General features: G+C 36.9%; 12 protein-coding genes across 12 annotated transcripts, besides 1 other annotated feature; 8 read left to right on the forward strand and 4 right to left on the reverse strand.

Moving 5' to 3' along the window:
- Window positions 1-124: 124 nt before the first annotated feature.
- CDC27 (anaphase promoting complex subunit) lies at window positions 125-2,185 on the forward strand (the record flags this gene model as incomplete). The annotated part of the gene is made up of 1 exon (XM_062951497.1): window positions 125-2,185. The coding sequence occupies one exon, from the start codon at window positions 125-127 to the stop codon at window positions 2,183-2,185; it is 2,061 nt and encodes a 686-aa protein (XP_062808494.1).
- A 206-nt stretch (window positions 2,186-2,391) lies between these two features.
- On the forward strand, window positions 2,392-4,356 carry PRCAT00001688001 (uncharacterized protein; the record flags this gene model as incomplete). Its single annotated transcript, XM_062951498.1, has 1 exon — window positions 2,392-4,356. One exon carries the CDS (start codon window positions 2,392-2,394, stop codon window positions 4,354-4,356), a length of 1,965 nt encoding a protein of 654 aa, XP_062808495.1.
- Window positions 4,357-4,488: 132 nt separating this feature from the next.
- ATP3 (F1F0 ATP synthase subunit gamma) lies at window positions 4,489-5,229 on the reverse strand (the record flags this gene model as incomplete). Its single annotated transcript, XM_062951500.1, has 1 exon — window positions 4,489-5,229. The coding sequence occupies one exon, from the start codon at window positions 5,227-5,229 to the stop codon at window positions 4,489-4,491; it is 741 nt and encodes a 246-aa protein (XP_062808496.1).
- A 286-nt stretch (window positions 5,230-5,515) lies between these two features.
- Window positions 5,516-5,566: a sequence feature (Short protein (PRCAT00001690001, CUM64100.1) was converted to a misc_feature.).
- A 1,136-nt stretch (window positions 5,567-6,702) lies between these two features.
- CWH43 (Cwh43p) lies at window positions 6,703-9,588 on the forward strand (the record flags this gene model as incomplete). Its single annotated transcript, XM_062951501.1, has 1 exon — window positions 6,703-9,588. One exon carries the CDS (start codon window positions 6,703-6,705, stop codon window positions 9,586-9,588), a length of 2,886 nt encoding a protein of 961 aa, XP_062808497.1.
- A 184-nt stretch (window positions 9,589-9,772) lies between these two features.
- PRCAT00001693001 (uncharacterized protein) lies at window positions 9,773-9,952 on the forward strand (the record flags this gene model as incomplete). Its single annotated transcript, XM_062951502.1, has 1 exon — window positions 9,773-9,952. One exon carries the CDS (start codon window positions 9,773-9,775, stop codon window positions 9,950-9,952), a length of 180 nt encoding a protein of 59 aa, XP_062808498.1.
- Window positions 9,953-10,538: 586 nt separating this feature from the next.
- PRCAT00001694001 (mitochondrial 54S ribosomal protein bL35m) lies at window positions 10,539-10,808 on the forward strand (the record flags this gene model as incomplete). The annotated part of the gene is made up of 1 exon (XM_062951503.1): window positions 10,539-10,808. One exon carries the CDS (start codon window positions 10,539-10,541, stop codon window positions 10,806-10,808), a length of 270 nt encoding a protein of 89 aa, XP_062808499.1.
- Window positions 10,809-10,917: 109 nt separating this feature from the next.
- Window positions 10,918-13,857, reverse strand: NMA111 (Nma111p; the record flags this gene model as incomplete). Its single annotated transcript, XM_062951504.1, has 1 exon — window positions 10,918-13,857. One exon carries the CDS (start codon window positions 13,855-13,857, stop codon window positions 10,918-10,920), a length of 2,940 nt encoding a protein of 979 aa, XP_062808500.1.
- A 229-nt stretch (window positions 13,858-14,086) lies between these two features.
- On the reverse strand, window positions 14,087-15,193 carry PRCAT00001696001 (origin recognition complex subunit 6; the record flags this gene model as incomplete). The annotated part of the gene is made up of 1 exon (XM_062951505.1): window positions 14,087-15,193. One exon carries the CDS (start codon window positions 15,191-15,193, stop codon window positions 14,087-14,089), a length of 1,107 nt encoding a protein of 368 aa, XP_062808501.1.
- A 206-nt stretch (window positions 15,194-15,399) lies between these two features.
- Window positions 15,400-15,876, forward strand: PRCAT00001697001 (uncharacterized protein; the record flags this gene model as incomplete). Its single annotated transcript, XM_062951506.1, has 1 exon — window positions 15,400-15,876. The coding sequence occupies one exon, from the start codon at window positions 15,400-15,402 to the stop codon at window positions 15,874-15,876; it is 477 nt and encodes a 158-aa protein (XP_062808502.1).
- A 525-nt stretch (window positions 15,877-16,401) lies between these two features.
- SET1 (histone methyltransferase) lies at window positions 16,402-19,497 on the forward strand (the record flags this gene model as incomplete). Its single annotated transcript, XM_062951507.1, has 1 exon — window positions 16,402-19,497. The coding sequence occupies one exon, from the start codon at window positions 16,402-16,404 to the stop codon at window positions 19,495-19,497; it is 3,096 nt and encodes a 1,031-aa protein (XP_062808503.1).
- A 573-nt stretch (window positions 19,498-20,070) lies between these two features.
- Window positions 20,071-21,798, forward strand: PRCAT00001699001 (uncharacterized protein; the record flags this gene model as incomplete). Its single annotated transcript, XM_062951508.1, has 1 exon — window positions 20,071-21,798. One exon carries the CDS (start codon window positions 20,071-20,073, stop codon window positions 21,796-21,798), a length of 1,728 nt encoding a protein of 575 aa, XP_062808504.1.
- Window positions 21,799-22,020: 222 nt separating this feature from the next.
- Window positions 22,021-23,133, reverse strand: SUN41 (putative glucosidase; the record flags this gene model as incomplete). The annotated part of the gene is made up of 1 exon (XM_062951509.1): window positions 22,021-23,133. One exon carries the CDS (start codon window positions 23,131-23,133, stop codon window positions 22,021-22,023), a length of 1,113 nt encoding a protein of 370 aa, XP_062808505.1.
- Window positions 23,134-23,943: the final 810 nt, after the last annotated feature.

The following is a 23,943-nucleotide window of genomic DNA, read 5'->3' on the forward strand; positions in this document are numbered from 1 at the left end:
TTTGTACACTGTACGATTATATTTCAATACTAGCCTCCAACATAACGATTAATCAAACGGGACAAAAGCTTATCAATTCGTGTTACACATCTTAGGTATATTGCTGAGATCGATTAACCCAAAAATGGAAGAGGTGGATTCGAAAACGAATCAACAATATTTGCGATCCATCATAATACATTCATTAGATAATTTCAATTATAAGAATGCCGAATTTGCTGGTGAGAGATTGTTAGCTATCGATAACGATGACTTGGACTCAATATATTTGTACTCGTTGACTTTATTTAGACAGGATAAATTCAAATCATGTCATAATCGACTCGTGAGACTGTTATCAGTCAATCACATTGGTTGCTCCTTTTTGTTTGCGAGATGTTGTTTACATTTGAAAAGATATAAAGAGGGAATATATCAGCTATTGAAGGTGAGCCATCTTTTCAGTGACTCTGCGTTAGGACTGTCTCCTAATTCGACTGCGTTTGTGACACCGCAACAAAGGTATAATTACGAACACTCAAGATCAGTGTATCCAGACTCTTCAACAATATACCATACCTTGGGCGAATTATATAAGGGAATAGGGGATGTGAAAAATAGTTCATTAAATTACTCGTTATCGCTTAAACTAAATCCATTTAACTTTGAAGCTTTTCAGGAGTTGTGCAAATTAGGGGTTAATGTTAAAGTGAAAGCATTGTATAAATTCTGCAATGACAATAATAACTCAAATTTTGAAAGCGAGGCTCTGAAATTCAAACAGTCTTCTGATTTGTACCTGTTATCTAATCCTTTCGCCAATAATGCAACTAATGACTTGTTACATCCCGATGATACTTTTAATACTTCCTTGGCTACTCCCAGATTAAAACCTGTCTCCATCCCGGATGCACCTTTAAGGAGATCAAATACTAACACATTCAGTGGGAAGTCTACTGAGTTTAGCAAGCCTAATGATTCCTTGGATAAGAGCTTGCGACGCGAAAGCACATATTCAAAAATCACATCAAGATTGATTTCTCAGCCTAACTCTAATAAAGGAAGTGATTCTATAAACAACATAAGCGGCAGTAATAATAACCAAAAGCCTGTGATGCGATCTGGCTTGAAGAGAAATAGTTCAAGCTCATTTGTTCCCACAAGCAATAATGATAAGCATAATATGTCGATGAGCATTATGGCAAGTAAAGATATAGAATGCAGCGACAGGGCTCTCATCCTGTTGTATTTAATTTTTGCGAAAGCGTACAAGTGCTTGAGTAAGTATGACTGCTTCAAGGCTATCCGAATATTAGAGGCATTACCTGTCTCAGAAAAGGACACTCCGTGGGTCCTCAGTAGCTTGGGAAGGCTACATTATGAAATCGTCAACTACAAACAGTCAGAATATTATTTTGTCCAGTTACGTAAACTAGATAGGACTAGATTACAGGACATGGAATACTATTCCACGTTACTTTGGCAACTACATAAAAAGGTCGAACTAACGTATTTAGCGAATGAGCTTCATGATTTAGATGCCAATTCACCAATAACTTGGTGTGCAATAGGAAACCTTTTTTCTTTAATACGAGAACCAGATGAAGCTATCAAATGTTTCAATAAATCTATTAAGATTGGTGAGAATTTTACATATGCTTACACGTTAAGAGGGCACGAATACTTCGGTTGTGATAATTATGAAATGGCCTTGGAAAGCTTTCGTATTAGTCTTTTGATAGATTCAAGGCATTATAATGCATTGTACGGCATAGGAATGGTGTATATTAATTTAGGAGACTATCAAAAAGCCGACTATCATTTCCGAAAAGCTGTCTCCATAAATCCTATAAACATAATTTTAATATGTTGTGCTGGTATGGTTCTAGAAAAGCTAGGTAAGAAAAACATGGCTTTAAGGCAATATGAGTTAGCTAATAAGTTACAGCCTTTGAACCCCCTACCCATGTTCAAGAAAGCCCAATTATTGTTCTCAATGCAGAAATTTCCCCAAGCTCTTAAATACTTCGAGATCTTAAAAGATTTGGCACCTGATGAAGCTTCCGTGCATTTCTTACTTGGTCAATTGTATAATATTCAAAACGATAAGTACCAAGCCATAAGAGAGTTCACCATTGCGTTGAATCTTGATCCTAAAGGAAACTATTTGATAAGGGAAGCGATGGAATCTTTGAAAGAGAAATAATCGAATAACCTCGATATGTACTTTAGTTAATATAGTAACTTCTGAATTTTAGTAATTTTTCGCGTGCGATTATAATATTATCTACAGCCAAAGGATTGATCTATCAACTTTATTTGTTATTTTCTATCGGGATCGTTCCATATCTTCGGTAAATTCCCGTAGAACTTGGACTCCTGGAATACATACGGTAAATGCAAGTCTGAGATATGTTGTATGTGCTCTTGATTCTTTTTGTCGGTTTTTTAGATGGAGCATTTGGATTCAATCTTGGATATTCACCTACGTTCTATGGGCATGGGGAAAAAGTCGATCTATTAGTAAACAAGATTGAAAGTGATCATACTCAATTACCTTATGGATACTACGATTTACCCTTCGTTTGCCCGAATTCTGATGCAAAGAAACGTGTGCATTTGTCTTTTGGCGAAATTTTAAAAGGAGAAAGATATCTAAACAGCAACTATGAACTAGAATTTGGGATCGACAGACCCTGTGTCAGGTTATGTGACCTGATTGTCAAGGGAAAATCTTTAAAAATGGCTGACTCCTTGATAAAAAATGGTTACGTTGTGCACTGGTCATTAGATGGCTTGCCTGGAGCTACAACTTTTGTATCGGGTAAGAATAAGTACTATGCCGCAGGGTTTCCTATGGGATTCGTAAAAGATGAAATATCTTATATATACAATCACGTCATGTTAGTGATACGATATCACAGAGACAAGTCTAACTCAAATTTAAATACAATCGTTGGTTTTGAAGTATACCCTAAAAGTGTTATCAACGAAGAGTGCCCTGGGTCTTCCAAGAGCTACAAAAATTTTCCTTTGACGGTTAAAAAGACTAAAGATGTCGATCTTACTAATCAAAAAGTAGTCATTCCATATACTTATGCGGTGTATTGGCGGGAAGACAAATCAGTTGATTATGAATCTCGATGGGATCTTTACTATGAGAACGAAATGAACAAACCAAACCAGCAGATACATTGGTTTGCAATTACAAATGCATTTGTATTATTTTTCTTAGTTTCACTAATCGTCGCTGTGGTCTTAATGAAATCTTTGAAGAAAGATATACGAAGATCGACTCCTCCACTTCCTATTAATAATATGAATAGCAACCTTTCATGGAAAGAATTACTAGAGCGAGTTTTTGATAGGCCCCTGTTTTCGACAATAATGTCTATTTTAGTTGCGAGTGGTATTCAAGTCTTGGTATCAGCAGTCGGTGTACTTCTTATTTTCGTTATCAACACAAAGTTTAGTCTGGGTGGTTCCTCATCTATCTCATTCTTCAATAATCACCAAGGAACCCTTTTTTCTTTTCTGTTGTTCCACTTGATTATCTCAGGCATCTTATCGTCTTATTTTGGATTGATACTTCACAAATTATTCAACAACGTGTACTTGAATTCGGAATATAATTCAAAAAAATGCGCAGTACTTTCCATCTTTTTCAGTGGCTTCCTTCCAGCATTTGTTTTGTCTGTTACCTTACTTTTAAACTTCTTTCTCTGGGCAAAGAGGTCTTCTAATGCTCTTCCTTTTGGAACTATAATAGTACTTATATTTCTATTGGGTGTGGAAATACCTTTAGGAATAATTGGAGGTAGTCTTGGAAATAAGAAAAAGTTTGGCGCGAAATCATTTCTATTAACTACATCAAGAAGTGAGTCTCGATCAGAGCCCAAAAAATCGAAAAAGAGAACAACAATCTTATTGCGTCCTTTTTGGAGTATCGCTGTTTTTGGACTTATTCCTTTTGTTGTCGTTTATGTTGAGCTTTTGTTTATCTTGAATACGGTGTGGCTCGAGAAAACTACATTCTATTTCATGTATGGATTTTTATTGTTGACAACAATTATCTTGCTTCTAATAATTTGTGAGTCAGCAGTGGTAGCAGCGTACCTATGTTTGGCCGTTGACAATAACCCAAGATGGCACTGGCTCTGCTTTAGAGTTGGTTCAAGTATTGGATATTACATATATGGATATTCCATTTATTATTTTCTTTGTTATCTACATGTGAGAGATGCTGTCAGTACAATTTTGTACTTCTCTTATATGGCTCTAGCATGTATAGTAGTCGGATTAGGTGGCGGAGCTGTTAGTATCATTTGTGGCTTATTATTTATTAAGAGAATTTATGGACTTGTCAAAGAGGATTAGGCTCCATCTTCTCAGTATTATTAGAAATTGTATTAATAATTGATTCAGAGGAATCAGTAGCATTTTTGTCGTACGAAAAAGACGTTTATTTTGGTTTGCGATTTGATGTATACTTAGTGTTTAAATAAGGGTTCAATCCAAAGATGATGCACCTGTAATAATATCAACCAATTCGTTAGTAATGACGGCTTGTCTAGTTCTGTTATATAAAATGGAGTAGGAATTAATCATATCACCAGCATTCTTCGATGCATTATCCATCGCATTCCTTCTAGCAGAAATCTCTGAAGCATATCCTTCTGCCATTGCTGTAAGAAGAGAATTGGACAAGGAAAACTCTGACAAGGTGTCTGGCAAGCCCTCGGACTCTAATTCATACTTAGAGAGACCCGGTGCTTTCTCAATTGCATCAGATGCAAAAACGGAGAATTCCGAAGGTTCAAAGGAAACACCAGATACAAATTTATTATATAATATTTCAGTGTTTTCATACTTTCCTAATTTTTGAATTTCATCGGCAATCAACGAGACCTCAAAAAAATTCGGTGCCTCCTTACCAATACCATTGAATGCCAACTTGAGCTTGTCTGCATGAGTTCTTGACAATTGAGCCTTAACCTTTTCACCAATAGTTACAATGTCTACAGCACCGTTTAATTCAGCTGCCCTCTTTCTGGCTGCTTTAGAAATTTGAGTGTGAATGGACCCACATAAACCTTTGTCAGATGAGACGACAATCAATAATGTTTTGTCAGTTTCAGGCTTCTCTGGTTCAGCATTTGCAAAAAAGTCAGAATCAGATTTGTGAAAAACCCTTGAAGCATCCATAGCTCTCTGGGCCTTGTTCAAACGGGTAGAAGCCACAATTTTCATGGTGTTCGTGATCTTTTCGATATTTTTAATCGACTTAAGACGAGTTTCAATTTCACGTAATGTTGCATAATTTCTAAAGTATAAGTTAGCATTAAGATCTGTATAATATGATTTAGAGTAAGTTTAACATATATTTGAATCGATTGTAACTATTCGAGTTCATTAGAAATTCAAATTTAAGTTATAGATTTCATTAACGTCATAAAAGTATCAATTCAATTACCAAAATATTCTTTAAAAGCTTGTCATTCGAAACTCATTCAAATCGAAGAATTGTTATAGAAACTTACCTTACGCCGGAAGCACGAGTTGCTTGAATTGCACCTAAACGAAACATATTGCAATTACTTTAAGAGTTTTCAGTAAAGAAAATAGATTCTACTAAAGAACGGTGAATTTTGTCTTCGGAATCCGATTCATTTTTCAATGGTATAATTTCATTGGCTTGAACACAAAACTCGGTAAAGACACTCACTCACGTGATAACATAAACACCTATTTCTCTACGGTACTCTATAACTATCGAAGGAAGTAAGCTCTTTGGAAGCGTATATATTCTATATATATTTGGCGAATGAATGTTCAGTTTATTAGGACAATGTAATAGTCCTGCCCAAAAGATATTTAAACAGGATAGTCGTAATACTAGTATAAACATTATTTAAGACAGGATATAATGCAGCAAAATCTGACGACAGATTTAAGAATTTAACACTTCAAGTGAATGGCTCTCAGAAAACAGCGAAGTCAACTTCTATAGTTGGAGTCAGCGAATAAGTTTTAAAAGTATTAATTCACTTCGAAGGATCGTTCTTTTGATATCCCAAGTAACCTTCCATGGGATAAGACTCTAACATCTTCATGTATTTCAAGATTAATGGTCTGCAGTTCTTTTGTGCATCTACACCATGATATTGCTTGCATTTTCTCAATGCCTCGTGAGTTATCCTCAATGAGTATGTTTTTATCCATTGTTCCCTTATAAAAGATGTCCTAGCCTTCTGGACATCAGGGAAATTTTCGTAGTCAATGTCATCAAATGATACAAGCTCGGGTCTTTTGTGACCTTCGTAGTTATCTAAACCTATTATAAATTAGTATTTTTAGCTCCATTACCTTGAGAAAGAAAACATTAAATTAAAGCGTAAAATTTACTTCCTTCTAACAGCCTGATTGGTAGTCATAAAGTAGTCACATATAGTTGTACTTACCCATTTTGCGCCTGCCTTGTATTTACTTCTATTCTTGTCCTTCAGTGAAATTGATCGTAATCGCTGAATCTTGATACTTATAAAAGGAACAATTTTAACTGGATCGTGCGTTTCTCTATTTGTTTTTGTGCAATGTCACGAAATAATCATGTGATGTAAATCACATGACTATTTTCTCTTGAAATTTCATTATTATGAAGAAACTAAACGTTATTAAGGGACCACATAACTTTAGGTTTGACACCTTTACCTTTACTTTGATATGTCTAAGGAAGATAGCGACCTGAAAGTGAATGTAGGTATTACGGAGCGGCAATCATTGAAGTTCAATGCCAAGCTCATTGCATACGCACATAGTATTTGCGCATACTCGGCTTTTGCGCTGGCATTGATCGTTGGCTGTTTATTACATTATAAAAAAATTGTTCAAAACTCATCTTTTGGATATCCGGACGAATGGTTCCCTAGTGTTTCTGCTACCATTGGAGATCGGTATCCAGAGAGATCAGTTTTCCAAATATTGATAGCATTGACCTCAGGGCCGAGGTTTTTGCTATTATTTTTCAACTTCATCAGATTGTATAGAGAGAGGTCAATTGTGCCTTTTTTAGCGATAACATCTGGTGTGATAAGGACTTTTACTTGTGGAGGGTGGGTCTACATTACGTCAACCGATGATCATGACTGGCATGATATATTTATGATTAGCTACATAGTGTTGACCATACCTTGGACAATTTGCATCACGCTATTGTCAGACAAGAATTCAATTCAAAGAAAAGGCAGAAAATATACCTCCTTGGCATTTTTTGGGATGCTTTTTCCCTTAGTCTATTGGTTCATTCAGCACAAAGTTCATGTTCGCGCCGGTGCCTATTCTGTTTATGCATACTTTGAGTGGGCACTAATTATCTTAGATATAGGTTTCGATTCATGGTCAATAATCGACTTTTCAGATATTCAGATTGCTATATCCTATGACAAAATTGAGCTTCTCCATGTTCCAAAATCACAAATCGAGCCTTCAATCAATAAAAGTGTTGATACAGATGAATTTAGTTTTCTAGATATGGTTGCGAACATAATTAATTCATTTATGTTTTGGACAATATTGTCTTCTTTATTTCTCTGTGTGTGGTATTTTCCGTTATGGCATATGGGGCTTTCAGGTTATGAGGCTGTTGTGACCTCTCAGTTCCTATCACCACTAATTTTATTCATACCTGGAGTAAGGGCTTTTTTTGGTAAGACAATAATTATTATACGTGCAGCCACTGTTATTTTAGGTATAGGAGCATATAAAGCAAGTGATCCAGAACATAAACTTATGGCAATTTGTGCTGCCAATTGTTTTTCGGTTATTTGCCTAGTCACAGAAATTGCAGCGCATTCAGGTAAACCTAAGAAACTTAATTCCTATTCAATTTCGTTCATACTTGGACTATTTGCGAATTCCGTTTTCAAGTTTTCCTGCTATTCAAATAATCCAATCTGGCCGGTAATGCATGGACCAAACGATGGTTTCAATAATGTTGGAATTTTTGTTGGATTGTGTGGTGCATTTTTCTCTCCCAAACTTCTGACTAATTACTTGCTGCGGAGTAAAAGATCTGGAGGCTCCATTTTGTTAGCTGCACTTGGTCTCGGTGGATATTTCTTCTCTTTGCATGCTTTATTGAGCGACTCTTCTACTTTAGTTTTTTGGGTCTGGGATGGGTATCCCATAAAAGGACCAACTCCATTAACGGGGGCTCTTATTCATTTTACGACTGTTGGGCTAGGTATCTTGTTGTCAATTAAGCTTCATCCAAGCACGTTAAGCAGTAAGTTTTATAATATAATAATTGGAGGTGGTAGCATTTTTATACTTTTCGAACTGAAGGATTGGTTGGCCTACATCGGAGCAACTGTATACTCATTCTATTTGGCCTCATTGTGTCCAATAATCTTGCAGTCTGTCATTGACTACAACCCAGCTTTAATGTTCTTTTTGGGTTTTCTTTTCAGTATAATAATGTCATTGGCAAGCGTTTGGACAGTTGCATACGCATTTGTTCCTGGAGGATGGCTATTAAGGGAAAGAAGTGATATTGTGTTCTTTGGTGCGTTAGGTATGATTTATTGCGGTGTATTGAACTTTGTTTTGAGACATAGAGGCTCTCACATTACGAGACTCAATGACGGTACTCAAGTGGTATTCAATCATGCCTTGAAGATTTTACTGGTGCTTTTAGCTCTTTCGTTATCATCATTTATAAAAAGATACCCTGACTCTATGCCCATTCCTTATAACAGAGATTCGGGTTCTTTCACCACAGGCATCTGGTGTGTACACTTTGGTTTGGATAATGATATGTGGTCAAGCGAGATTCGAATGAGAGATCTAATACGCGATGCAGAGGTCGATATTATTGGTCTTCTTGAAACAGATACTGAAAGATTAATAGGAGGCAATCGCGATTTTACTCAGCGCATTGCGGAAGATTTAGGCATGTACGTTGATTATGGCCCTGGGCCAAATAAACATACTTGGGGTGCAGCCCTATTGTCTAAGTTTCCTATTATTAATTCGACTCATCATTTACTTCCATCACCTGTTGGCGAACTCGCTCCTGCTATTCATGCCACTTTGAATATCTATGGAGAACTAATAGATGTTGTTGTTTTCCATTCAGGCCAGGAGGAAGATGAGGAAGATCGCCGTCTACAGAGTTTAGCGATACGTGACATTATGGCAGAATCTGAAAGACCTCTTATACTTTTGAGCTACCTCGTCACAACCCCCTTAGAAGGTAACTATAATACTTACGTTAGTGAAGAATCAAGAATGCATGATATAGACAGTTCTGATTGGGACAGATGGTGCGAGTATATTCTATTTCGGGACGTCAAAAAGGTGGCATATGCTAGAATCTCAAGATCAACAATTACAGATACAGAGTTACAAATTGCAAAGTTCAAATTATTAACCGAAAATGAAAGGGAAGAAATGGACTTCGATTTATTGTATGGCAACCATCATGTTCCAGAGGAAGAAATCTCACCTGACTTAAGAATGCCTTCCATGTTCCTTGGTGATGGGGTTCGTGGCCATAGATATCATGTTTTTGATGAGCCTCGTTATTTTGCTCAAGAAATGTCTGGTTAGTACCTTTTCTAGATTGACATCATGTATTTAGATACATAGAGTATAGTTTATCCCTTCATAATTTGATATGTACTCATTCAATTTCAAAGATTTACTAATTTGATTGTTTGAAGGAATATTTGCACTAAAATAATATTTCCAATATCTCGTATCTAAACTTTCTCATATATCTTATCATTATAAAATGCCTAATTTTGTCTCTGAAAACAGTGATGAGGCTAATTTAAAATCTAACGTGAATCACCCAGAACAGGTAGAGCTGCCGAAGCACATCATCGACAACGAAGAGCGAAAATCGTTACATGAACAATTACAAGAAAACAAAGGTACGTACTTCGCTATGGTGATTAAATTCGAGTACTAACGGTGCAGAACGTAAGCAGCTTGAGTATCAGCAACAACTAGAGTCACAGAATTCTTCTTACAAGCTAGATGAAGAATCAGCGAAGTTTTATAATGAATTGAATAGGGTTGAAAGAGAAAGAGAACTTAATAAGAGACAACAAGAGAGACACGAAGTAGAAAAATTCCGTAAACTAAGAGAAGAGCGTATTTCCAATAAAATTAAGAAGTCTGCGTTCTCCTCAAATAGAACGAGAAACAAAATATTAAAGAAAGTTTCTCCCACGTCCCGCTTCGTCAACTCAGAGGTAAAATATAAAAAAAAGTTGAAAGAACCAATAGAACATTTACAAAAAACTGAATCAAATGACCATTCCATTGATATTCTAAGAAACGCCCCTTCGCTGAGCCTCCTAGATCAATATTCCTCTAGTGGAGAGGAATGAAGAAGCTACCTCATATAAGACACTGTTAATTTATATGTATTTTTTTGCGTATTAACTGTGAAAGTCGTGTGTCGTCTACTTAAAATTTTAATTATCGAAGTGTACGATATTTTATTCAGGTCTTTTCATTTAACACAGAAAATAAGATCATATAACATAATAATGCTTGCTTCGTTTTTCCCAAATGTGGCAAAAGAAGTGCTATATAAGAGACAGGCTGTTAATATATTAATACATACTAGAAACAAAATGAAAAGTCACAAAGCAGCCGCTAAAAGATTTATCAAAACAGGCGACGGCTTTAAAAGGAAACAAGTAGGAAGGAATCACGGTAATGGAGGTTTCAGTTTCAATTCACTTCGCCATTTGAATTCATTTGTACCAGTGACTGCAAAGGGTGGTCATTTAAAAAAGCTTAAAAAATACTTGTGAACATTTTGAGAATGCATTCTAACAAAGCGTATAATAATTGATCTTGTATATACTGAAACTTAATAGAAATATGACGTATAATTTTGATTTATTTCTTATATGTATGCTATTAGGTATGCTCATGCTCTATTTCTATCCACTTATCAAGTTCTGGGGTTTTTTTTAGTTCAGAAGTCGGGAAGTAATGATAATTGGTTTTAAGCGAAATAGCCAAAGGGATAAAGTCAAACGAGACTAATCTGAGCTTTAAATATGTCGCGTCAGGGATATCTTTAACGACCTTGATGAAGTCTAATATAGTTTTTGTCTCTTGATCATTTACATGAGTAATAAAGCTGTTAGTTGTTATGCCATATTGATGCGCAGGACCACCAGCACTCTTTCTCGTAACATATACTTCTGAGGGTATCTTTTCCATCAACTGACGCACACCGTGATGTGGTGCTTGCAATATTGCACCGCACCAAAATACTACATGTGAGGTATTTATGCTACTGGCATCAATTGTTGGGACCATTATGTCTATCTCCTTTTTTTGTCTTATAACTTTGAAGAGTAATTGTTCACTCTGATACATTACACTAAGATCACGCATTGTTTTAACAATAGAATCGTTGACAGACAAAATTATGTCACCTGTCCTTAAAGGATTTGGTGGTTGATTCAACCTGGAGGCAGAAACCCTCTCGACAGAAAGGAATTTTAGCTCATCATCACAAACATCCTCAAACTTATTAATCCAATGCTGGGGAACACCTCTAGTTCTACCTTGTAATATAGTAGTAGATGTAAATTCAGCATCCAATATCCTCAAATTGTTCGGTACCTTTCTGTCTTTTAATAATTCAATTACATATAAGACGTCTGTAACATCTAATCCCATACGGTACATTCTATCACCTGTCTGATCGCAGTTGGTTTCACCTAGAAAGGTGAGCCAAAATGATCTAATTGTGCCATCATTATCTGTTAATACACCTGCATCACACTCTTGGCACAACTTATTATCTAACAAGATACATTCCAAATTTGTTCCACGATAACGAGGAGAAAGACTCGCAGCAGGAACGTTCAAAGATGAAACAGAGCTAACTTTTACGCTGTCTGTAACTAACCTCAAATTATAGTTATAGCCTACGAAATCAACTTGCTCTCCTCTTCTTAAGGGAATGTGACTGAATTTTGGAGTTTGGACATCAGCTAACACTAATTTTGGATCATATTTCAAAACTGCATAGTTTTGGTTGGGATGTAAGAACACTACGCTTGCAGGAACATCAACAGACTCCGCAAATATGACGAAGATGTCACACATGTCGTGGGGAACAAATCTTCTGGAAACAATAACATATCCATTTGTTGAGTCGATCACTACTCCATAACCAATCTCCTTTCTGTAGGGAAAGGAATCCACTGGAATGGGAGCAACAGTCCTAACTTGCACAAATGATCTTACCAAAGAAGAATAACCATTGTTCCCCGGAATGTTAATATACTTCGCATTTTGTGGTTGTAACTTCTTAGGAGGGAGAGGCTTATCTTGAATGTCCATAAAATCCCAAATACCGGTTTTATCATTTCTTACTGCCAATCGAAATGTCGACTGCCAATGTCTCTCAATGTAAATTACATGAACATTTTCTGTGTGCAAATCAGAGACGTGACGATATGTAATCGACACTTTCTGTCGATCAGGAATATTTTTCATGACTTCTATGAATGTGCTCAAGTCTGGAGTTGGCTTGTCATCTACGGTCTCCAACAACCAACCATTTTTTTCAAAGGCTGAAAACTCAAAAGACCCCGAAGCATCATTAATAAAAACTCCTTTAACAGGGATACAATAACATCTTGCTATCTGGTAAGAGAGATCATTAAATGAAGCACCAGCTATGTCAACATATCTGTCAGGAGTTATAGCATGTAAATCTCCAACTTTGATAGAATGTGCGATTTCCTCACCTCCTCTTTGGAGGACAAACTTCAAACTCGAGCCAACATTTTGATCTAAAATTTCATCGAGTTCGATAAATGTAGCAATCGCCTTATCGTTTACAGAGATTAATGTATCCCCTTCCTTTATAAACCCATCCGCAGGACCCTCTGGAAGAATGAGCTCCGCAACCAAGAGGCCAATTTTGTTTGGAAATAATTTTCTAGCACTTGCTTCAGCTTCTGGCGTTAAGCCTAACCTTCTGCACTCATCGAAGGGTTTTAATAGCCATTCCACTTGAATATCGCCTCTTGTGATTGGCTGTCCATTTTGTATGCATTCAAGGGCCCTTAAGGGTCGATATATAGGTAAGAAAAAGTCCGTGGATGCTTCAGTAGACCCACCCGCTTGTAAAGCAACCGCATAGCCATCTTCATTGACGACTGGTGACCCCGAGGATCCACCAGATGCAGCAGCAGCAGCTTGTATATATTCAGTATTGAAATCATTGTAAGTTAAAGCACCGTACTCGGGAGCGTTTCTGTCCAACCTAGAAATAAATCCAGCTAAAATTGAAAGCTTCTCTCCCGCATCATTACCAACTACTCTTATCTCTGTTCCAATTTGAGCCAAGTCAGGTCTCAAATTTAATTGAGTGAGTCTCATATATTTAATAGAAGCAGGATCAAATTGCAAAAACCCAAAGTCATGAACTGGATCTCGATAAATGGGTTTCACTACTGCTTCTTCATGATTATCGAATACAATATAACCACAAAAAGGGCCCGGTCCGACAACATGCCTATTGGTTAAAACTAAGCCTCTCTCAGAATCAACAACAAAACCAGTAGCTTCACTGACAATTGCAGATTCCGTATCGAAATTACTCACATGAGAGAACTGTATCGAAACCACCGATCTTACAACTTTGGTGACTGTTTCTTGCCATCTGTTACTATTCGCTGCATTAATGGGGGCATCAAATATTGGTTGTATTAAATCTGATTCATCTGAAATATAACTTTCCAGTTCGTCAGGTACAATAGCTGTTCTTCGTTTCGAAATATCGTCCTGCGAAAAACCAGATAAATGACGCTTCATAGGAATATTTGACATTACGATATCAATATCACTTGAAATCTACTAATGCAGAGAACTGAATAACCACGTTGATGTTTAGAACTTAAAAAGGTTTCTATATGCAAAGGATATTGTCAAAAGTTATTCAATATCACTAAAATAATGAACCAGATCATCGAGAAGAAAATAGTGATGCGGCTTGAAATTTTTATAGCGAACTATATTACACAAACAGAGGTACGCGGGTAACGAGCCTTAAGAATGTCTATAAATTAGATGCAACTCTGGCCGTCCAATTTCTATAGTAGGATGTTTGGTTATCGGAATTAAATAAGACGCCACCGCTTACCATACTGCCTAATTTATCTAGGATTTCAAATTCTGTACCGATTCTTGCTTTCGTCTCCTTGTTTCGATTTTCATCACCATTAGAAGAATTTCTGAAAACAAACTTATGCTCAAGCTCTCTAATCCAGTTCTCTTGCTTTACAGAGTCTTCTATAATGTTACACCAAGCCAACATATTCCATTTCATGAGGCCACCCTTTTGATATTGAAACAACTGGTCTTGAAATTGTGAATTCGCACCTAATTTGTTGTCGAGTAGCTGATGATTTATCCTGATATAAGCAGCATATATCATACCACATGCAAGAAGCCACTCACTCTTTTTGGAAAACTTATGCTTTTTTTCCATAAAGGAAACAATCATCTGAGCAGTTATGGGCGATGGAATATAGAAATTGTTAGCAAATGAAATGAAGTCTGGAACTGTAATATGCTTTTTGTCATATTTGTAATTAGTTGGTGTTGAAGATACGGATTTGGAAGAGCGTGCAGGTGAGGCCCTCTCTTTCGGATTGAAAGGGGAGCTTTCTTCATATATTGAAGTCGAAATCTCTTGAATTGAAGATGGTTCATCGTCGCGAAGAGCTTGCAATCTTTTTAACGGGGAGCTGGCTAATGGAGTTGTACGTGAAGTTATCTTTCTGAGTTTGGATGGAGACGATTCAGGAGTTGTGTACGCAGAAGGCATTGGCGATATCCTTTTACTTTTTGGCGTCGATGATGGTGATTTCATTCCGCTTAGTAGATTTTCTCTGAATTCATCGAGCAATTTATATATGACTTTGGGTTGTAATGGGATCTTGTATGTTTCAGGCGTTGGCAAGTCATATATACCTTGATACTTCTCGATGGCCACGTATGCACATATATGATATCTTGCAATTTCAGCCCTTTTTGGTAAAGTTGGCTTTTTCTGTAAGCTTAACAGATATAAGGAATCTACCAAAGACAACAACTGGCTAGGATACTCTTCATTGTATGTCGGTATGACATCCTTGACTGACTGTTTCACCTGTTTGTTCATGTTCGAAAGCAATTGATCATGGAGAGATCCTAGACTTAACAAAGATATCTTCTTAATATCCGGGTTACCAAATTTAAATTCTGTGCGCTCTATCCAACCAGAATTTAACCAATATCAATGTACCAATATTTGAAGTTATCCTTAGAGATTTTGTGATCTATTGAATAAATATTAACATTTAAACTCACTAAAAGATCATTCTTAAAATGTTAAGTAGAAGCATTATTAGTCCATTGAGACAAGTCAGTTTCCGCTCTTTATCAGTCTCTGTTGCGGTGAGAAAAGAAGTTCCCGAGGTGTACGATCCTACGCAAATCCCTAAAGAAATAGTATCTGGTGCTCCGAAGGAGATGGCTACGGAAAGAGTTGTTAGAATCTATAAAGAAGCTAAATCAGCTACTCAGCAAGGACGTCATAACCGTGATCATTGGAAATTAGATTGGGATGTTTTAGGAAAGGGAAATAGATGGGAGAATGACTTGATTGGATACCAGAGTTCGTCTGACTATATGCAAGGAACTATAATGAGCTTTGATACAAAGGAGGCTGCTATAAATTTTGCTAAAGGTCAAGGATGGGACCATTACGTTCAAGAACCAAAAGAGAGACACTTCAGACAGAAACAGTATGCCACAAACTTCCTTCACTCGGCTGGTCCTTTAAAACATATAAGGACTAAGTAATCTACGTTAAACCTATATATATATATATATCATTTCAATATATTGTACTCGTCATCACTTATGTCCTCTGTAGTCTCATTAGATGGACTTGAGTTTTCAAGAAGAAGAATTGATTTCATTAAAGAAATGAAAAACATTTAGTATGACCTCGTCTAGACTCACTCCTTTCCCTTCACTCTTAGGATATTTATTAGATATAGGTAAACTCTGAATATCACATTAATATCAATATATCCTGTATGTAAGTTAAACTAGGGTGTGATGGAACGCGAGAATAGTTATGATGAAAAGAGGGCCAGATAAACTTGATTGCAACACATCGCTAATATTTGGATTTGTATCAGTGTTTCTGACGGCTTAATTATTTCCTGTGCATATAAGACGTTCATAACAAACGTTTTTAATATCAGCCGTTTGCCTTCCTTCTCAGAACGTCTCTTGGTATTTCAGGATAAACATATTTGTATCATATTAATAATTTCGTGTGTGAGTTGACAGTCATAAGGAAGGCTAAAACGTCAGAGTATGTCGTCATATAATAATTATAGATATAGAAGTTATCATGGTGGGTATTCTGAATATAAGAATAAGGCTCACCAGCGATATCATGGATCATCGTCATTTCGAGATCGAAGTGGACCAAAAGGTAGCATAGGCAATAGCAGAACTGCTTCATACCGTTCCGATGATCATTTTAATTTTAACAATAGTCATTCAAACGGGAATGAATCACCTCTGTCGTCAGAAAAAGTTATCAATAGTTCACATAAGTCCGCAAACGAAGATAAAGCGGGTGCCATAAAAGCAGTAGTAGGTACCGATCCTAAAACTGGAGAAAACAAAGCAGATCAGAAGTTCACCAAATTAATGCATAATTCTGATTTCCAATCGAATTCTGAGTTTTCTCTCCCAACGGATGAAAAGAAAAACTACATCGTACTTTACGACCCAGAATTGGATAAGAGTATCCTGAAAGAAGAAAGAAAATCAAGGCAAAAAAAGATCAGGTTTGCAGGTCTGGGGATAGCCTCTCTGGAAGTTACTGATCCCAGAAAATTGACAACGTATTTCTCGAAACCTAACAAAAGGTCAAAGAAATACCCCTTCAAACAGCTACCTCAAACAAAATTCACTTTTGATGAAGATTCACTCGGCCCACCTCCTCGAACTCAACTTGTCGTTTGGGATCTACCTTCCAGTGCAAGCGAGATTTACTTGACTAATTTCATTAAGAGTTATGGAAATCCTATTCGAGAATTAAAATTCATCAACGACCCCGAGAATGCTGTTCCTTTGGGAATTGCTGTCTTCAAATTCCAGGGGGGGCCAGATAAAGCTATGAGATTGGCTGAAAAGTTTATTAGCACTATTAAGATAGAAAAACCCAAAATTGACGGAATGGAGTTTAAAATAGGTTTAAATGACAACGAGGGTAAATTACTTTTAGGCAGGGAAGAAGTTGCAAAATCAAAATTAAGAGCAGCAAAAATTAAGAGAGAAGAAGAACTTAAGAAGCATAGAAAACAAATGGAACTAAAAGAATTAAAGAAAAAGACTGACCTCAATAAAAAGGAAGAGTTAAAGAAACCAGTTAGCAAAATTACTCAGCCTCCCAATGCTTCAAAATATCTACCTAATAGCACTGTGCTTTCTGTTAGAAAAAATAATCGTATAATTAACGGTGTTTTTTTACCCAAAGAACTAAAGAAGTTTATTAGGAGTTATCCATATATTCTTATTCAGAACAAATATGTTTCGACCAAAAGAACATCGACACAGGATATCAAAAGAGCTTTGAATAAATACGATTGGATAAAAGTTTTATCAGACTTTACGGGTTTCTACATCGTTTTTGGTTCATTAAAAGAGTGTGAGAGATGTTTCTTTAATGAAGACGGCAGAAAATTTTTTGAATACCGAATGTTCATGGAATTTGCAATTCCCGAAGGCTGTAATATGCTGATGCTGTTGACATCGCAAGGGGAAGATGATGGTGCTCGAACACCACGGTGGAAAGCCCATGATGTTGTCAATGAGGCTGCAAATATGTTGCTAAAAGATTTCGAAACTTTTTTGGCAAAAGACATTCGTGAACGTGTCATTGCTCCTGCAATACTTGACTTGTTGAGTCATGATAAATACCCAGCCCTTGTTAAAGAATTAAAAGAGAAAGAAGCAGCCAAAGAAGCTACAAAGGTTGCCACTAAACCGATAGACACCAATGCGCTTTCCAAGAAAGGCTCAATTCCTTTGTATTCTCTTAAGCGTGACCAGACTGCCCTTCTACCGAGTTTTAAGAAAAAGCAAGATCATCTCAAGTCACTTACTTCCGGTTCAAGGTCAAGACCTACCAGAAGCATGATTCCACTTCAACATGCTCTTAATTTTGATAGTGAGTCTGAGGAGTCAGAAGATGATGAGTCAACTAGGTCCCTTACACCTATCGCTCCAAGTTTGAAGAGAAATCGCAGCTCCACCGTAACCAGCAATGAGGAAGATTTTGAACACGAAGATGTCAAAAGAAGAAAAAAGACTAGCTTACAACAATCCTTGATGTACGACTCTTCCACAGATGAAGATGATATAGATAAGGAAGAAGATACCTCAGATAAAAAGGCAAATGTTTTAGATGAAGAGGATCTGCATATATCTGGAAAAATCTATCAACCAACATATGCGGGCCCTGAACCCGTTTTTGAAGAGCCATATTTGCCCCCATCAACTGCTTTTGATTTGGACTTTATGCAGGAGATTATCAAAGATCATGAAGATCTCGAAATTGCAGCAAAAGTTCTTGAAGATGTTAAAGAAGAAACTGAGATTGAGAATATCGAGTATTTTTCTTGGAAGCAAAAGAATGAGAAGGCAGATTGGCAAGAAATTGCTGAGGATGTCGACTTGATTGAAGAGTTAGATCCACGTTTAGAATCGAAGTCCGGCTCATTCAGAAGTGATGGTTATAAAAAGATTTCTGAAGTTGACAAGATAGCATACTTGCCATTGCGCCGTCGTAAGGTCCAGAAGCCCATTAAAACAGTTCAACATGATGATGAAGAGAGTAGTGCTAATAATAATATCCAAAGTTCAAGAGTTAATAGAGCGAACAATCGTAGATTCGCTGCGGACATAACGGCCCAACTAGGTAATGAAACGGAAGTCTTAAGTTTAAATACGTTGACAAAAAGAAAGAAGCCTGTGTCTTTTGCTAGATCTGCAATTCACAATTGGGGTCTATATGCATTAGAGCCAATTGCTGCCAAGGAGATGATCATTGAGTACGTCGGAGAAAGTATTCGGCAGCAGGTTGCGGAAAATAGGGAACACAGTTATATGAAGACTGGTATAGGCTCATCATACCTTTTCAGAATCGATGAAAACACTGTAATAGATGCGACGAAGAAGGGTGGTATAGCAAGATTCATAAATCATTGCTGCAATCCTAGTTGTACAGCCAAGATAATTAAAGTGGAGGGGAAAAAGCGTATTGTAATATATGCATTGAAGGACGTTGAGGCTAATGAGGAATTAACATATGACTATAAATTTGAGCGTGAGACAAATGATGAAGAAAGAATACGTTGCCTATGTGGTGCACCTGGCTGCAAGGGTTACTTAAATTAAAAGCTTAGTAGTATATTTCAGTTCTTATCTTTTAAATTTATGTTTCTAAAAATGTGAATGCCGCTTCTAAGAGGTTAGACGTAAGGCCACCGAAATGCCTAATGCGATAAGAATGAGGGCGTCTCCGTTAAGGCAATTTAGTGCACCTGAGCGGCGCGACGTAAGACCACGACTTTCCCTTTTGAGAAAATGCCTTGCAACCTGCAACAATACGCTACAAAAAGAATGACAGCTAACTCCTGAGTATGAGACCTATACTCTAGTTGAATGAAGACTACTTATAACTATGGATAATGTAATACAATGAAATAATAATACAATTGCGCTCTAAAAGAATCTCTCTTCGAAGATAATCGCCGTCATTTAAATTTTTCTTGAGTTCCTGTTAGGGAAAGGTAAATTTTTTTTTTTAATTTTTTTTTTTTTTCGCTCTCATCTATTGTAGTTCAATCATCTGTTTTTTATTTCTTTTTGCCTTGTCTACTGATATAAGATACGGACAAAATCACCAACGTATGAATTGTGTATCAATATTATCTTTGGGTAGAAAAGAGACTGTAAAATAATAAGGTAATGTCTGCAGACTTGGAGAAGAATGCTGGCTCGTTTGGAGATGACTATAGAGGTGTAGCCATTGAAAAGAAAGCGACAACTGTTTCTGACAAATCACGTCAATATGTAGGGGATGAAGATCTTGATGAGTATCAAGTTTTGGAGAATGATTCCAGCAATGAAGATGGTGATCCTTCTGGTGGTGTCAAGAGGCAATTAAAGGCCAGACAAATTTCTATGATAGCCATTGGTGGTACCATCGGTACGGGATTATTTATTTCAACAGGAAGTACACTTAGTGATGCAGGTCCAGTTCTTTCCTTGATTTCATTCTTATTCATGACAACACTTGCTTTCGGAGTTACTCAATCATTAGGTGAAATGGCAACTTATATTCCAGCTCCAGGTTCTTTTACTCAATTTGTAGCAAGATGGTGCTCACCTGCTCTTGGTGCTGCAAATGGGTGGAACTATTGGTTTTCTTGGGCAATTACCTTTGCCTTAGAATTATCGGTTGTAGGTCAAATTATTGAATATTGGACTCTCGCTGTGCCACTCGAAGCTTGGATCGCTATATTTTTTGTTATCCTTACAGCTGCAAATCTTTTCCCAGTTAAGTTTTATGGTGAAGTCGAATTTTGGGTTGCTTCTTTAAAGGTTATTGCGGTAGTAGGATGGTTGATTTATGCTTTCATTATGGTCGTCGGTGGAGGAGCTACTGGACCTGTAGGTTTCAGATATTGGAGAAATCCTGGTCCTTGGGGCCCTGGTATATTGGTTCACAATAAAAATACAGCGAGATTCTTGGGCTGGTTAAGTTCTTTAATTAATGCCGCATTTACTTTCCAAGGCTGTGAGTTAGTTGGATTATCATGTGGTGAGTCTAAAAATCCTAGAAAAACAGTTCCTTCTGCAATTAGAAAAGTCTTATTCAGAATATTAGTATTCTACGTGTTATGCATGTTCTTCATTGGTTTATTAGTACCATACAATGATAAAAAATTGATGTCGGATACTCAATATGTTGCATCGTCGCCTTTTATTATCGCAATGCAAAACTCGGGAACTCGAATTCTTCCAAGCATTTTCAATGCTGTGATATTGATAACAATTATTTCGGCGGGAAATTCTAACATTTATTGTGGATCACGTGTGCTTTTTGCTTTAGCTCAAGCCAAGGTTGCACCTAAAATATTTCTTAGGACTACAAAGCATGGGGTTCCTTATGTTTCGGTACTTTTCACGGCTGTTTTTGGTTTGCTTGGATATTTGGCTACGAGTAATCAAGGGAATAAAGCATTTACATGGCTTTTAAACATAACTGCTGTCAGTGGTCTTATAGCTTGGGGTTGGATTTCATTTACTCATATCCGTTTCATGCACATTTTAAAATATCGCAACATTAGTCGGAGCTCATTACCTTTCAAAGCAAAATTCATGCCTTACGGTGCTTATTATTGTGCCATAACGGTTTTCATTCTTGTGTTCATTCAAGGATTTTCAGCATTTTTCAGTATTACCGCAGCAAGTTTTTTCACTGCTTATATTTCAGTTATTGTGTTCGTCTTCTCCTTTATCTTCTTCCATTTCTATTTCAATGGCTTTGGTAAGAAGGCATTTACCTGGAGTAGCTTTATGGTCCCGATCGCTGATTGTGATATTGATACTGGTGTGAGAATTATCGAAGAAGATGACTGGGATGAAACTCCAAAAAATTTGTGGGAAAAGTTCTGGAATATCATCAATTAAATTGTTTTCGATCAGCGTTTTGTATTCTTACATAGAGGTAATTATAATGTGAATAATGATTATAAAAAATTATTACATGTAGACATATTCTATTATATGGTATTCATTGAACAAGTGTCTAAACAAATAGTATACAAAATCATAAAACATTGGCACGGGCATCGTGTTTTCGTGAGGAAAAATAACATAGGAAGGTTATATTTTATCGGATAGAATTGAATTTCAATTGTAAAGAACGAATTTGGCTTGACCTGAGGTTACTCCAACAGTGCAGCCATCAGTTCCATCGCCATTAAACTTGCCATTTGCATATTCACATGATCCACTCACTGTAGCATCACCCACAGCTTCAATTTTTACCTTGAAGTTTAGCGAGTCCCGATTATTAGGATTAGGTATTAAAGATAAATAAGAAACATTACTCGAACTTCCTGTACCGAAGTTTAAAGGAGCCCAGTTACCAATATTAGATCCTGCAGTACCCCATACACATCCTTCAGTCCAATCAACGCCAGCATTGTTAACGTAATACTGAGCAGAGGTTGACTTTCCTTGCCATTTATAGTATGAGTCCAGGTCCACCACCGTTATTGTCGACGATTCACCTCCATTAACTACAGTTGGTATAACCATATTTTCAGTCCCCGGATAGTCTGTACGGCAAATGGCAACGGACTTTGAGAGTTCGCTGACGACGCTGGCAGAATTTACTCCCCACTCACAAAGATAACCAGTACTTTTGCTTGACTTGTATAACTTACCATTTTTACATAATAATCCCCCTATAGAGACGCCACTTTCTGGTTGGTCGCTTGGCCATTGTGTTTTAGACATACCTGATTGACAGGCATATGAGCAGTATGAGCCTTCCTTACAAGTTCCTCCTGTCGACCCATCTGAATTTTCTATACCTGACCAGCCACCAAAACCCAAATGATCCAAACTAATCACTCCTTGACCAGAAGGAAAATCTGAGCAAGAATACTTTCCATCTTCGAACTTCTCAGTTGGGTCTTCATATGCCTTCAAATCGCCAGTTGGGTAAGATTGTGAATCTCCAGACCCAGATGTCGGTTCAGAGGTAGAAGTTGTCGTTGAACTATCGGTCTCAGTTTCACTAGTATCGAGCGATGTTGCCTCTGCTTCAAGACTGCTGCTGGCACTAGAGCTTATTTGATCACCATTTTGGTCAACAGTCACTGTAACGTAAGCGTACTGTATATTGCGCTTGTGCTTATGGTGTCCTTCAATCTCGCAACTTGAAAAGGCAGGTGCTGCATTGGATACAGAAATTAATATGGCCAAAGCGGCTAAAGATAGATTGGTGAGTTTCATGGTCTATGATTTAGTAGGCTAAATATGGGGTTAGTATCGATTTCAATATTATTAGTAGGATTCAAGATCTATGAGATTATTTCCTTTCTCGTGTTTTTCATTATTGGCCGTGAAACCTTTACTTTGCATGGCCTTCTTCAGAGTAGATCTGAAGAGAGGGATCACAAAATAAGAGTTTTCTCTACTTTCAATACCAGACTACTCTTTGTACTTTCTTCTTTTATTGTCATTGAACAGTGTGAGCGTTATGAAGTCGAGATTTACTCCATCTGTGCATGAGCCAGCACATGAATTTAAGCGTTTTTAGTTTCTATTTGGTAACTGCACCTCTGATATGCACTATTAATGAATATTTCGCTTTTTTATCGACATATTTCATAAATCAATCTTTCCTTTCTCTTTTTGTCTTTAAACCAGCTTTGAAATGGCAGGTCGCACTTCCTTTAAAAATTAATTTATTCGAGAATTTTGCAACAACACAGGACTTATCTCACTTGTCAGCTAAAGAGAATCCCACACGCCACGCAGATAGAAATACTTACTAATTGACGGTTATAGCGTTGTGTTCTTATTATATTTAAGGAATGACAGGTTTAAAAACCGGATAACAAGAACTGCTTGAAGGAATGAAAGTCAAAAAACTATACTATTAGATGAGATGCCGATTGCAACGAACAAGAATGATGGAAAGCACCTTAATATATACTTTGTTTCACGAAAACACTTAATCGCAGAGTGATGCTGGCTCTAGTTTACAGTTAGAAATTTGAAAGCCTAAAAAGGTTGTTTCGAATGAGTTCCGAGGGTGTG

The sequence above is a fragment of the Priceomyces carsonii genome (genome assembly GCF_900007245.1).
Source record: "Priceomyces carsonii strain CBS4050 genome assembly, scaffold: Debaryomyces_carsonii_scaffold_2, whole genome shotgun sequence".
NCBI classification, from domain to species: Eukaryota; Fungi; Ascomycota; class Pichiomycetes; order Serinales; family Debaryomycetaceae; genus Priceomyces; species Priceomyces carsonii.